This window comes from Macrobrachium nipponense, chromosome 8 (assembly GCF_015104395.2).
Source record: "Macrobrachium nipponense isolate FS-2020 chromosome 8, ASM1510439v2, whole genome shotgun sequence".
NCBI lineage: Eukaryota > Metazoa > Arthropoda > Malacostraca > Decapoda > Palaemonidae > Macrobrachium > Macrobrachium nipponense.
The window spans coordinates 40,893,510-40,908,205 of NC_087203.1; the positions used below are offsets into that span (position 1 = coordinate 40,893,510).

Genomic DNA, 14,696 nt, shown 5'->3' on the forward strand with positions numbered 1-14,696 from the left:
TGGTGGAACACTTGTGCGGATTGGAGATAATATCCACAGTGACATCTGAATATCTTGTCTCTCCAATGTAGTGGGTTCTGGATCAGGAGCTAGTTCCCTAAGCATACAAGAGTTTCTCTTACTGAAAGATTACTTTTTCTTGGAAAGCATTGATTTTGAGTGTATGTAAAAGGGGGTTGTATTTGTCTAAATTCTGTGTATGTAATTGGATAAACTTAAAAGATTCATATTTTTATTTCACACTCACTCATGGACTGAGATCAACCCTTCAGTCGCTCATTCTGATATTCTTGTTACATTGATTATTTACAAGAGCTTTACTTATAAATTATTTACAGTAGCTTAATTTCAGTTCTTGGTAATATCCAATGTCCAAGCACAGCACTTGGACATGTTCAAGTATCTAGTGCAACACAGTATGGAACTACAGACTGGCACATTTCAGTTCATAATAACTTCACTTGCACACTCATTATCAAAACATGATGCATATATCCTACTCTTGAAAGTTTAGTAAGCAGGCTTTACCAGTGCATAAGCTGTGCAGTGATGGCAATGCACCCCACATATAAAGCAGGGGATACAATTGGACTGTTAGTTTGAAATAAAAAAAACAGGAGTCAAACAGGTGTAAGAGAGAACTATAATCGCTGAAAAGTAATAATAAAAAAATTACATTACTTTACTAAGACTATGCTTTGTGACTGCCAAGCTTGAAGGTGCAGTGATAATGGATGAGGATGCAACTTGTGGATATGAGTGTGCATTAGAAGATGCCTCCAAATGGGAAGAAACTGGTGAATATCCTTAATGAGTTCTAGGAGTTCTGGAAACTGCTGCTTATCCTAACTTTTCTCTTTATTTCAGTTTCTTTCTTTATAAAAAAAAACAACCAGCAAAGGAGGTGCAAATCTGTGAAGCTGTACTATTTATGGGTGTTCTTCAGTACCTGTATCAAACAAGCTGAAAAATATAAAGTCTGAGGTATACCCATGGGTTTCATCATCTCAAAAAGCAAGATCTAAAGAAGCAATCTTAGCAAGACTGCATAGGTTATACTAGAAGACTGCATAGGTTATTCTAGATTTTCTCATGGTCATCTAATGACTAACCCCACATTCTGACCCAGTGAAATGTAATGGATGCCAAGTTCCCACTTTCTTGTTGAATGACCAAATTGGATTCAACAGAGACGCATTTATTTTCGAGATCCAATAATGTGAGGAATTCTTGCTAGAGGCCAAGATTTCTCACTCATCAAAATTTATCATCTTCCTAAGCAAAGTCGGTTTTTTGAATAAAATCTAGTGTTTTTCTCTCTCTCAGGTTAATTCCAAAGAACTAGCCCAAGAAGAGCCTTTGTTAGGCTCAGAGGTCTGGTTAAACTAATCTTTTATCCGATCCTATCCTAGCCTAGTTACCAGTAAACTGGAAAACCTAAGATGAAAATTATTCATATTAATATGACACTTTCATGCTTGTTTTTCACACTTATCAACAAAAACAGTGATAAATCCTGTTGATGAAAATAGCCTGGGGATAATTCTATAGAGCTGTTGCCTGCTTGGTGGAATTGTGAATGCGAGGTAGTTGCTGAATGGGACCATGACAGTCTAGGTGGTGCCAGTATTATTAGAAAGTGTTCTTCTGTGAATAAAATACTGTAGAGTCTGGGGATCGCTGTAGAGCATTATACGGGCATTAATATGAATGATGGGGTTATTATGAACAAACATGCATTATGCGCGTGAAATCTGTTTTCAAGAATACATTGAACAATGTATCTATTCTGTCATTTTCATTGAGAGCTTCCATTTATGTTTCAGAAAAAGCATTTTACTTTTTCCTTCCCATGATTATTAATTTTTTATTTTATTTTATATATAATTAAAAAGAATTTCTTTTAATTACTGTAATCAGGATGTGTCAGCGCCTGTGTCAGACCTCTTGGAAGGCTGGGATAAACTGGAATTTTATGGTCAGCGTCCTTGGCGTCCTGGGAAGCATTCACTTGAACCTCCAGAACAGGAACGGGAAGCTGAAGGCATCAAGGTAAGTGAAAACATTTGTACATTTAAACTTTGTAGTAATTCCCAAAAAGGGAGCAATGGTGGATGGCTCCTGTTTCACTTCCTCATAGTTTTGAACATTTTATCTTTCTTGAGACTCTTACAAGATTAAACTTTTGATGAAAAGTTATTGTGCAAAAATTTTATTATTTTAATTAGCTATATTCTGTGTCCAGTGAACTCAGCCAACCTGACTTAAGAGTTGAAGGAAAAAAGGTTTTCCCGTAGTGGCCATGTCTGCAGCCCACTAACCACCTACAACATCTCTCATTTTATTTTTTGTGTGGCTCCAATTGTAACAGATATATGTAGGTGCATCCAAAATCTATACTGATTTCTTTCCAATTGTTTCATTTTTCAAACTTCTTTATTAATTTGGTTTCCCCCCTCTTAGTGATTTTAAGGATTTTTTGATTTTTTCCCTTTTGTATCTTCTTGTTGCAGTTAACATCATTTCATTATGTCACCAATACCTCCTTTGAGTACTCACTATTTTTCATTTGGTATTCAGAAGCACCTTTTTAACTCATTTTGTTTGGTATTTAGAAACACCTTTTTAAGTTATTTTGTATCCATACTTTGATCCTTGCTTAGTCCTTAGTCATTTAGTTGTAAATTGAATTCTGCAGTCTTTGAATCTCCAGGATTGCTTTGTCTCAGAGGCTGATAAATATAGCAGGTACATCATTGTATATGATGCCAGTGGCACTTTAAAGTTTATATGAGCAACCTTATCTTAATAATTTTCAAATTTGTAATCAGTAAAAGTTGTTAATTTTGTAATTATTTTTTTTACATTAGCACCAGTTACAATTAAAGTTCTGGTGCCGGAGGATTTCCAGTCATTCAAATATTCAGTCATTCATTCAGAACATAGTATTTGCACTTTCTATGTCAGTGGTGATTTAATTCTGTTGTCTCATTGTTGATCTGTCTTTTTGGGGAATGGGCCTTCTCAGGCTTGATCTGACACCTTTTGCCATGTTGCATGGCTAGGGAAAGTGTTTGGTTTTCCTGTTCCCCTTATGGAATCTAGAACTTAGCAGTTTGCTCCATGTGTATTCCCTCCATGCAGTTTCATTGTAGCCACAGAGGTAATTGCTTAATTCCAGCTGTTACTATGCTTCTCTTAATCCTGGCTCATTGATTGGTGTTCGAAGTATGGGTGCTCCTTTAATTGGTGCACCCAGTCAGGCCGTCTGGTATAGGGAGTGAGCTGCATCACTGGGATTTGGTTTTTGATGTGCGGTGAGTCTTTCAAGACTCCCTTACCTTTGTGACCTGTGTTGAGTCACTGCATTGAGATTATGGCCTTTCACTATTCCTTAGCCTTCTGTGTTCAGGAAGAACAAGATCAAGTTTCTAAGCTGTCTGGTAATTCTTTCTTTACTTGCATTTTAGTTTGTGATTTCAGATGTGCCTCGATCAGTCCCATATTTTCCTTTTGCCCATTTCTTCTGTAATGATTCCTTTGTTCAGAGGTCTATGAAGTCCTGTGACATAAGTAAGTTGGCCCCTGGCTGGTCTAAGCTAGGCATGATATCTTTTCCCAGTCTGGGGATGGCATAGGAATCTTTGCATGCTCCCTGTATGGATGGTAGATGGAAAATTGGAGTTCCCAGGTTGCTGTCTCTTAGAATTGGATAACTTATCACTCCCCTTGTTTTTGGCCATAGTGGCAATAGTTTCAGACTCCTTTAATTGCTGTTCACAGTTATGATTCTTCTCGCTAGGAAGAGACTTGTGGAGAAAACTTATATGTTATTTTTACAACCCTTTGCGGCTGCTGCACCTCATAAGCCTACACTCTGAGCATAACCATGAGATGTAGATTTCAGCCTTACTTGTTGCCATTTGGGGTACCATTGAACACCATCTTCAAGACTGTATTTCTGTTTGCCCTTTCTCTTTCTAAGTATTTTTGTGTGCTTCACACTGCCTCTACAGTCTCTCATCCCAAATTTTGGAATTTGTGAAAGATTTCAGATGGTCCCATAGTTTGTGGCAGAGTGGGGATTGTCAAATCATGTTTCCAGCAGTTTGTCTTTTTGGTCCTTTCACTATCATACAGTTCTCTCCCTTTAATCATCGGAATGAGACTTTTTTTTAGATTTCACTTTTGAGGTGGCTTCTACAGTTTCCTGTTTATTTGTAGATAGAGCACCCAGCTTGGATTTCTATCATCCTCCTCTTCTTTGAAGTATACGAGGAGGTAATTTACTAGAAGTACAGGCATTTATAACTCAGGTACTTGGCATATGTACATACTATCCAGGGTTATGATTTCTGTTGCACCCAGAAGCTACCTGAATTTCTGTGGTCATTGTTGGCTCCATTCTCTTCCTTGTACAGGAATTGGATATCTGTCATCTTGGTCTTAAGGATATTTAGATTAATGGGTTTTTGTACAATAACTATGTTTTTAAAACAAAGTTTTTTATACAAGCACATTAATCATAATCCAGACTGCAGAAGGGTATGTATTGTGGGAACTTTCTTTCAACTCGTAAAAGTTGGTGTAGTTGTTTCCATTCTGCATGAAATAGGTAGTAATAATATGATAAACATGCAATTATAAAATTATTTTACTATTAATGACATTATTGTAGATGAATTGCAGTGATACTGCCTCTGTATGTTCAGGAGGAAAATGAAAATATAGTTAAATAAAATTCATATGCATAAAATATTTTTAGAATGAAATGAACAGTTACTGTTATTTTAAAATCCTTATTACTGTAGTTGAATATTTAAAATGAAAAGACTTAACTTAGAGGTAAAATATTGGCAAAACATGAGCAATTTGAAACAGGATTTTAGGATCCTTGTTGTTGACAAGAATGAATAGTTTTTGTTGCAATGTTTTTTTAGACATGATTGAATTATACAGTGGGGCCTCGCTTAGTCGCGGATCAGCAATCACGGATTCAGTTAATCACAGGTTTTTCCTTGGACCACTTCTCAGTCTATATCGCTGGTATGAATCTGTGGTAGGGTGAGCCTCGTCCGGTTCCGATAACCAACAAATGCATGAACAGATTCACATTATGATATTAGCTGACAATAAAGGTAATAAAACCATTCTCACCTTATATATTATTGGCATATCTTCATAATATATAGCCTATTCATGGAATAATCCCACATCATTGACATCAACTTGTAGTTGAGCGGCCAGCAGAAATGTAAACATTGAGTTACACTTAACAGCACCTTTGTCATTCTTACCCTTTTAGAAATGTTAATAGTAGTAGTGTAATTACAGTAGTAATAACATTTAGGAAAACATTAATTTTCAATTCGAACTTCATTATTGTTTTGGTATAACGTAATCAACTTCTCTGAACACTGCAGTCATACAAACGATAATTGTCATAGATTATCGTATTGTTGTTTGCGATCGGCGACGAAGCGTAAACGTAATAAAACCATTTTTACCTTATATATTATTGTCATATATTCATAATAAAACACATATCTTATATATTATTGGCATATCTTCATAATAAAAAGCCTCTTCAAGGAATAATTCCTTGGGGAATGCATTTTTCAAAAAACAAAAATACACTTTACATGTTTACAGCATGCACTGATTACTTTTTTGATGTGATTACATTAATATTACAGTATGGTACTCTAAGCAGTACAGTAACTATTTTTTTTATCATAAATGTAAATTCATTCACAAAAAAAATGCATATGACCACCGTGACATCACCAAACCTAGTCTCGTTCGTACATACTATCTTTACACAATGTGATAGTGGTTACACCGTTCTACAAACTACCGATGTATTTTTACGTAAGTATCCTCTAAATTCTGTCATATATCACTTTACTTACTTTTTTTTGTGGAGCCCAAATACTACGTACGTATATCCTGAAAATTATGAAATCGCGAATTTTATCATAGAGCAAGATTCACTAATTACTGTTTTTGTACATGAAACTTCCCTGCCAGATATATACTTAGCTTTAGTCTCCGACGTTCCGACAGAATTTCAAATCTCGCGGCACACGCGACAGGGTAGGTCAGGTGGTCTACCTTACCCGCCGCTGGGTGGCGGGCGTATGAACCAATCTATCTCTCCAGCCAGATTTTTTTTCTGTCGCTGAAGCGATAAACAACTGTTGTCGTTTCATTCCGATATATTCTTCATTTCTCGCTTGCCTGGAGATTTGATTTGGACATTTTGGTGACGTATTGCTCTATGTTGGCTTGGCATAACGCTGATTGTGGACCGTTATTGACTTTGCGCTGGATTTTCCTGTAGAATGTCTGATTTTGATTCTGTTTCCAAAACTCCGGTTTTGTTTAGAGTATGTTTGACCGATGGATGTAAGGTGAGGTTACGAAAGCTGCGGTTGACCCTCACAATTTCTGTGTTAAATGTAGGGGGAATGAATGTTCGTTTAGTAACCCGTGTCAAGAGTGTGAGGTTTTGAACGAAGATGAATATAAGGCTCTTTCTTCTTATATTAGGAAACTTGAAAGGGATAGGGTACGTAAAGCTTCTTCAAGGAGTTCGAGCAGGTCGAGAATGAGTGAGAATGAAACTAACATTAATGTAGTTTTAGAACCTTCCTCCCAGGTCTCAGCTCCTGCTCCCCGCACCGAAGCCGTAGATTCGTCTTCGGAGGCGGCGGCCTCAAAAGCTTCCTTGTGTTCTAAGGAAGACAAGAATCTTCGTACTGATCAAGGTAAGAGTGTCAGTGATGATAAGTGCAGTGTACCCAGTGATGTGGAGGGTGCGTCTGACCGGCTCCTTAGTGCCTCCAGGCCTAGACCTCTTCCAGACTCCCAGTTCCAGTGGAGGAGGAAAGTCGAAAAGCCGCAGGAGGGCTAGGGAGAGCCCCCACCGGTCAGGCGTCCCCTCGCAGATCCTGAAGTTCGCTCCCAGGCTGCCTTGATCGTAGAAGAAGAATATTCTTCGTCAGTGTTTTCGTCATCCTCTTCTCCTTCGCCGAAGCGTGGTTGGAGCTCTAAGGAGGCGTCACGCCGTTGAAGAGGGCTGCGGAGGCTCCCTTCGTACGTTAGCGTCCAGCCCAGAAGACTTTTCTGATGTAGCTTCCTTGCAAGCAAAGAAGCCTAGGAGATCCGGTGATGCGCCCCCCTTCTCCCGCGCCTCGCGCTGAGCTTACTTCGGAAGAAAAGAAGATCCTGGGGACTCTCCTTCTCGAGTGCTAGCGGGCCTACAAGCTCAGATCACAGCCTTGGCGGACTCCTTGGCATCGAGATCGCGTAGAAGGAAGGATTTGTCTCTCCCTATCAAGAGATCGAGGCGCGTTTCGTCGGAAGAGCGCTCTCCTTGTAATCGGCGATCTCCTTCTTTTGAGGATACTTCTACACATCGTAACATTTCACGAGAGGAACACCACTCCGCTCGGAGGTGTCGAGACGCCATTCGACGGATAGGCGCTCCTTGGACTATGAAGATATTTCCCCAAATCGATTCCTGCCTCGGGTAGACGCTCAGCCCCTTCTGTTCTCCTTCTTCTGAGTTCGTGCAAGAAGAGAGAGTCGCTCAGGTCATAGAAGACTTATTTCGTCGTCTCCGTCTCATCTTTCTTCTCCTCGTCTTCTCAGAGAACCTAGGGAATGCCCTTCTGAAAGTAGGCGCACTTCTCCTTCCGACTACTGTAGTTCGGGCGGTTCGGATAACGTGACCTGGTAGGCGCTCATCGCATGGAGTTCGCTCCTCCCCTGTAAGACATCAAGAGGTCTAGTAGGAGCCCTGCTCCTGGTAAGCGTCATTCTTTTAGTAGCTGTTCTCCTGGAGAAAGACACCTTGATCCTCGTTTGCTTCGTTCTCCTAGTAGGCGCTCTTCGTTCTCGAGACTCCCTACTCCTGATCGGTCTCCTCTTGCTAGAAGTCAAGAACGCCTCAAGCGCCCTGATTCTGTTAGGCGCTCGGAGCCTTACAGACGTTCTCCCCTTGGTAAGGACCAAGATCTCGCCGAACGCCTGTTCCGTTTAAGCGCTCGGAGCGTAGCAGGCCGCTCTCTGCTTCGTAGGCATCAAGAGCCTCTCAAGCGCCCTGCTCCTGAAAGGCGCCCTATTTTTAGCAACGTTTCGCCGCTTGGTAGGCGCCAGGATTCCACTAAGCGCCCTGTGACAGATAGGCGCTCGGCGCCTAGTAGACGCTATCCTCACGATCGGCGCCAGGATTCTTTAGCAGGCGGCTCTCACCCTCTTGTAGTTTCCCTAGGGATAGACGTGGTCTTTCTAGAGAAAAGAGGAGTCCTTCCTCTTTTGCTGTTAAGAGTTTGTCTGCATTTAGGAAGGAATGCGAGTTTAGACAAGAATTTTCGGATAAGCGTCCTTCTTTTACAACTCGTCGTTCTCCTGTACGCCTCTCTACTTTGGAATCTTCTCCTCATTCAAGACGTTTGTCTCCTTCATCGCACTGTACCCAGCTAGGAAATCATCTAAGGATTCTCATAAGGATCCTCATCCCCGTTCTCCTCCTCAAGAAGACCAGGAAGCCTCTGAGGAAGAAACTAATACATCGGCAACAGTTTTTTCTTCGTACAAGAAGCTCACAGAGCTTCTCCTTCAGGAGTTCGGAGAGTCTTTGAGCCCTACTGCTCCTCCTTCTCCACACTCGTTGTTCTCCACAGCGAAAGCAACGAAAGGATCTTCGCTGTGTGAGAATGAAACCGACTCTTTCTATGAAGAAAGCGCTCAAGAGTTTCGGTTCATGGATGCGTACTAAAGAAGAAGCGGGGAAAACTATGTTTGCCTTCCCTCCGTCGAAGCTTTCAGGACGGACAGGATTTTGGTATGAGACAGGAGAACCTTTGGGACTGGGCCTTCCGTCTTCAGCTGACGCAGATTTTCGGCACTAGTAGACGTCCACTAGAAGATCAGCTTTGAATTCGGCCAAAATAAAACTACGTGGGCAATGAATGAAATAGATCACATTCTAAAAGGCATTTTTAGAGTCTTGGAAGTTTTTTCAACTTTCTCGATTGGTCCCTCGGAGTCCTAGCCAAGAAAACTCAAGGACCGGACACGTTTTCTCCGGAGGATTTGAATTGTGTCTTATCCTGTATGGATAAATCGGTGAGGGATGGGGCCAGCGAAATAGCTTCACTGTTTGGAGCAGGGGTCTTGAAGAAAAGATCAGTATTTTGCTCATTTTTAACAAGTCTGTCTCACCATGCTCAGAGATCGCTGGCCTTTGCTTTTTTGCCCCTCTCTCTACGCAGCTGTTTCCTAAACACCTGGTTCAAGACATTTCGAAGGCTCTCTCTGCCAAAGCTACGCAGGACCTTCTAGCGCAGTCTGCAAGGAAGCCGCGCCCTACCTTCCAGACTAAGACGAAGAAAGCTAAGCCGACCTCTCAGGAACCCTTTCGAGGGCTTCTACCTCTAGATCCTCTTCGTTCAGAGGTCGGAAACCAAATAGAAGAGGGAGGACTTTTACGAAGTCAATCAAACCTCCCCAAGTAAGGACTCAAGTCCTTCAGACAACTGTAGGCGCCAGGCTTTTACAGTTTGCAGAAGTCTGGCCCACCCAGACGCAGATGCCTGGACCCTGTCAATTTTTGAGGAAGGGCTATCTAATCCCGTTCTCTTCGAGGGCCTCCTTGACGAATACCCCGAGGGAGTTGACGGCCAGATACAGGGACCCCATCATGAATCAAGCCCATCCGACTAGCGGTAGATCAGATGCTGGAAAAGGAGGCGATCGAACTAGTGGCAGATCATCTTTCGGCAGGCTTTTACAACCGCCTGTTCCTAGTTCCGAAATCCTCAGGGGGATGGAGACCGGTGTTGGATGTAAGCGCCCTGAACTTCTTCGTCGAAAAGAAGAAGTTCACGATGGAGACCACTGCCTCGGTGTTAGCAGCACTCCGTCCAGGGGACTGGATGGTGTCCTTGGACTTACAGGACGCTTACTGTCCACGTACCAATCCATCCTTCCTCGAGGAAGTTTCTAAGATTCATGATGGGGGGAAGAATCTTCCAATTCAGGGCCCTGTGTTTTGGGCTCTCCACGGCCCCCCAAGTCTTTACGGCCATCATGAGGAATGTGGCACAATGGCTTCACCTAGAAGGGGTGAGGATTTCGCCTCTATCTCGACGATTGGCTTATAAGGGCCAATTCCAGAGATCGTTGTCTGAAGGACTTGAAGAAAACCCTGGATTTGACTTATTCCTTAGGACTTCTGGTCAATCTGCAGAAGTCAAGTCTGATTCCCGCTCAAGAAGTGCGTTTATCTGGGGATCCAGATGAACTCTCTGAGTTTTCGGGCTTTTCCGTCACAGGAGAGGATAGCCCCCGGGGACTCGAAAAAGTAACAACCTTCTGTTAGGGAAAGAAGTATGCACAGTGAGGGAGTGGATGAGTCTGCTGGGGACGCTCTCCTCACTGGAGCAATTTGTTTTCCCTAGGAAGGTTGCACCTGAGACCGCTCCAATTCTTTCTTCATCGGATTGGAGTCGTCCTTCTCAGGATTTGAAGTTCTCCCTGTCAATTTCTCTTCAAATCAAGAAGGAGTTAGCATGGTGGGCGGATCCCGACAAGTTCTCGCAGGGACTGCCGCTTCAAATCCCAGAACCCCAGCCTGGTGTTGTTCTCCGATGCGTCAGGAAACATGTTGGGGGCGACTCTGGGAACCAAGGAGGTGTCAGGAACCTGGGTGGGGGCCCAGTCTTACCTGGCACATCAACAAGGAACGAAATAATAGCCGTGTGGCTGCTCTGAAGGAGTTCGAGTCAGATGTGACAGGAGCAGTGGTGCAAATAAACTCGGACACACGGCTCTGGCATACATCACAGGAAACAGGGGGGGACGCATTCCTTCTCTCTGTACGAAACAGCAAGAGATCTTCTTCTGTGGACAGAAGAAAGGGGGATAAAACTTCTCACCAGATTCGTACAGGGAGAAAGGAATGTAAGGGCAGATCTCCTCAGCAGGAAAGATCAGGTCCTTCCCACAGATGTTTGCCAGAGCCTTTGGAAGTTGTGGGGCAGGCCTCTCTTAGACCTGTTTGCAACTTCAAAGAACAAAAGACTGGATCTGTATTGCTCGCCCATCTCGGATCCAGGGAGCAATAGGGATAGACGCTCTCCTACTCGATTGGAAAGGACTCGAGTATACGCGTTTCCCCCCTTCAAGATTGCTGGTTTGACTTTAAAAAAGTTCGCAGAGTCAGATTCCGCGAGATACTTTGATAGCTCCCTTTTGGCCAGCACAGATTGGTTCACAGAGGTGCTGGAATGGCTAGTGGATTTTCCAAGATCGCTACCTCTAAGGAGCGATCTACTCAGACAGCCCCACTTCGACAGGCCGGTACCGACAAAACCTCCCGCTCTCAGTCTGACTGGCTTCAGACTGTCCAGAAACTGGTCAGAGCGAAAGGCTTTTCGTCAGCAGCTGCTAAGGCAATCGCTAGAGCGAGGGAGGTCTTCCACCTTACGAGTGTACCAATCGAAGTGGGATGTCTTCAGAAGATGGTGCAAGAGGAATAACGTTTCCTCTTCCAGTACCTCTGTGAATCAAATTGCAGACTTCTTTTTATTCTTAAGACAAGAATGTGGCTTAGTCGTTTCGACGATTAAAGGCTATCGTAGTATGTTGGCGAATGTCTTCAGGCACAGGGGCCTCAACTTATCGGAAGATAAGGACCTACAGGACCTTATTAGGTCTTTTGATACAACGAAAATGCAGTCTCCTAAGACACCTAGCTGGAATTTGGATGTAGTCCTTCAATTCCTTGGGTCCTCTAGGTTTGAACCCCCTAATTCAGCCTCATTCAGAGACCTTACCAGGAAGACTCTGTTTTTTGATGGCTCTAGCTTCCGCCAGAAGAGTGAGTGAGCTTCAGGCGATTGATGGTAATGTGGGTTTTAAGGAGGACTCTCTCATTTGCTCTTTCCTTCCTGGTTTTCTTGCAAAAGAATGAGAACCCCATCAAGTCCATGGCCCAAGAACTTCGAGATTCGTGGGTTATCTTCTTTGGTAGGAGAAGAACCGAGAGAACTCTTTGCCCAGTGAGAATGGTGAAATACTACCTTAGAAGAAAAGAGCAACTGAAGACAACCGAGAGGTCCTTGTGGTGTTCAGTAAAAGAGCCTACTCGTCCATTTGTCGAAGAACGCATTGTCCTTCTTCTTGAGAAGCCTCATCAAAGAAGCACACGGATCCTGCAGAGAAGAACATCTTAGGCTTCTTAAAGTGACAGCACACGGAAGTAAGAGCCATAGCAACTTCTCTTGCTTTCAACAAGAATATGTCCGTGCGAAAATCTGATGGAGACAACATTCTGGAGATGTCAGTCAGTGTTCGCGAACCACTACTTACGTGATGTGAGAATCACTTACCGTTGCGAAAAATGCTCGCCTTGGGGCCCGTACGTATCTGCGGATCAGTGCTGGGGCAGGGAGCTGGAACTCATCCTGTTTAGTAGTATAAACTTTCCCCCTTGTATTTGTTGTTGTTGGTTGCCTTAAAGAGGATTGCATGAAGGCATCTCTTTAGGTCGTAATACTAATCTTTAGTAGTTTGTTAGGGTGGTCTGATGAGTGTGGGCTCCTTGCAGTAGTAGTGGGTTAGGACCTGTAAGATAGGGACGAACTCCCTTTAACAGGATCCGACTTGGATTCTACCACAAAGGGATCACATATCCCAGTGGTAGATCCGAGAGTCTTTCAGCATCAGGTCACGTCCTAGCTGTAGCTCTCCAGGCAACGCAGACTCAGAGATAATATCAATGAAGTCTTCTGCCTGAACAGGTAAGAACCAAGGTTATTTATATCCTACAACATCAGTTGTTTCTTATCTCTCCTTATTACTTTAGCTGTCTCTTACCCTCCACCAAGGGTGCCAATCAGCTAAGTATATATCTGGCAGGGAAGTTCATGTACAAAAAAATGATATTGTTAAACTACAATAAAAAGTTTTGTACATACTACTTACCTGGCAGATATATACGTCTAATGGCCCACCCCAGCCTCCCCTCAGGAGACAGGTGAAAGAAAGAAAAAAAATCTGGCTGGAGAGATAGATTGGTTCATACGCCTGCCACCCAGCGGCGGGTAAGGTAGACACCTGACCTACCTGTCGCGTGTGCCGCGAGATTTGAAATTCTGTCGGAACGTCGAGACTAAAGCTAAGTATATATCTGCCAGGTAAGTATGTACAAAACTTTATTGTAGTTTAACAATATCATGTTTTCTTCTTCTTTTCATGACTAAATGCATTTTTAGGATACACTCATTTACAAATTTTCAAATACTATGAATGAAATAGCAAAAGGTCAAAATCTCTCTCTCTCTCTCTCGCTCTCTCTCTCTCTCTCTCTCTCTCTCTCTCTCTCTCTCTCTCTCTCTCTCTCTCTCTCTCTTACAGAAAAAACTATAATACGTACTGATCTATTATTATTGTAATAAAAGAACAAAATGGTCTTTTATTCTTTCTGTGATTTACGAAACTGCTTCAATACAACTTTTATAGTTGACTCAATGATTATCACATTATAACAGTATACAAGAGAATATCTTAATCACTATCCATGTTTCATTTCTTATCACCATAAAAAAAATATTTAAAATACAAATTTCATACATTCAACTTCCCTGTCAGATATATACTTAGCTATAGGCTCCGTCGTCCATAGCTAAGTATATATCTTGCCAGGAGGTAAGTATGTATGAAACTTTATTGTACAATAACAATATCATTTTCATCGTGTTATTCTCGAGCTAAGCTAGTAAAGTACGCTCGTCCTAAGCTGCTCTCTCAAGCTATTCAACAGTTACTCTCATCCCAAGCTGCTCTCTCTCTCTCTCTCTCTCTCTCTCTCTCTCTCTCTCTCTCTCTCTCTCAAATGAAATATGAATTACTGTATCATAATATCATAACTATTATGTACAAAGTTAAACAAAAAAAAAGGGATTTTTGACGTAAGGAAAAAAATCTATTTCTGGGCGATTGGCTCGTGTCGCCAGCGAAATATCCTTTAACTATTATTTATAGGGTAAATGTACTAACACATACCAGAGAATAAATAAAATAAAGAAAAAGGTCAGTGTAACTGACTCGCTCACCCTCCAGGAGGGTGTCGGTATGAACACTAGGCGAGTGAGACCACTTACCACGAGCCAAATGCCAATAGAAATCTCCCACTACAAAACCCTCCAAGAGGGGAGCCGTCCCACAGAGTGAGCAGCTCGTACTACTACTACTCCATCCCATGCTGGCCGACTGCTGCGCCTCTGGTGGCCATCCTGAAGTTAGCAGACAATCTTGAGCGAAGGGATGGGTAGGGTGGGATTTCGCTGGCGACACGAGCCAATCGCCCAGAAATAGATTTTTCCTTACGTCAAAATCCCTTTTTCTGGGCTCAGCTCGTGTCGCTGCGCGAAATCGTACCAGAGAAACAGCACAAGATTGTAAATAAAAGTAAACAAAGTAATAAATTAATTAACAAAAATAGGTCTCAAATAAAAGATAAAATATATATAAACGGGAATATAATTGCTAAAAAAGATACATATACACAGTGAAATAAAATTAAAATTATGCTTAAATTACCCTTAAAACTAATCATGTTTTGATAAAACATAAGGTAATTTACATATATACAGGTACAAGGATTACATGTCTTCAATGAAATC

General features: G+C 42.2%; 1 protein-coding gene across 2 annotated transcripts in view; it reads left to right on the plus strand.

Moving 5' to 3' along the window:
• Nucleotides 1-14,696, plus strand: part of LOC135222705 (trafficking protein particle complex subunit 11-like) — a 196,784-nt gene that overhangs the window by 111,759 nt on the left and 70,329 nt on the right. For both annotated transcript variants that reach the window (XM_064260891.1, XM_064260892.1), the window contains exon 9: nt 1,921-2,052. In XM_064260891.1, the coding sequence (XP_064116961.1) occupies nt 1,921-2,052 (132 nt within the window). The remainder of the gene's footprint in view (nt 1-1,920; nt 2,053-14,696) is intronic.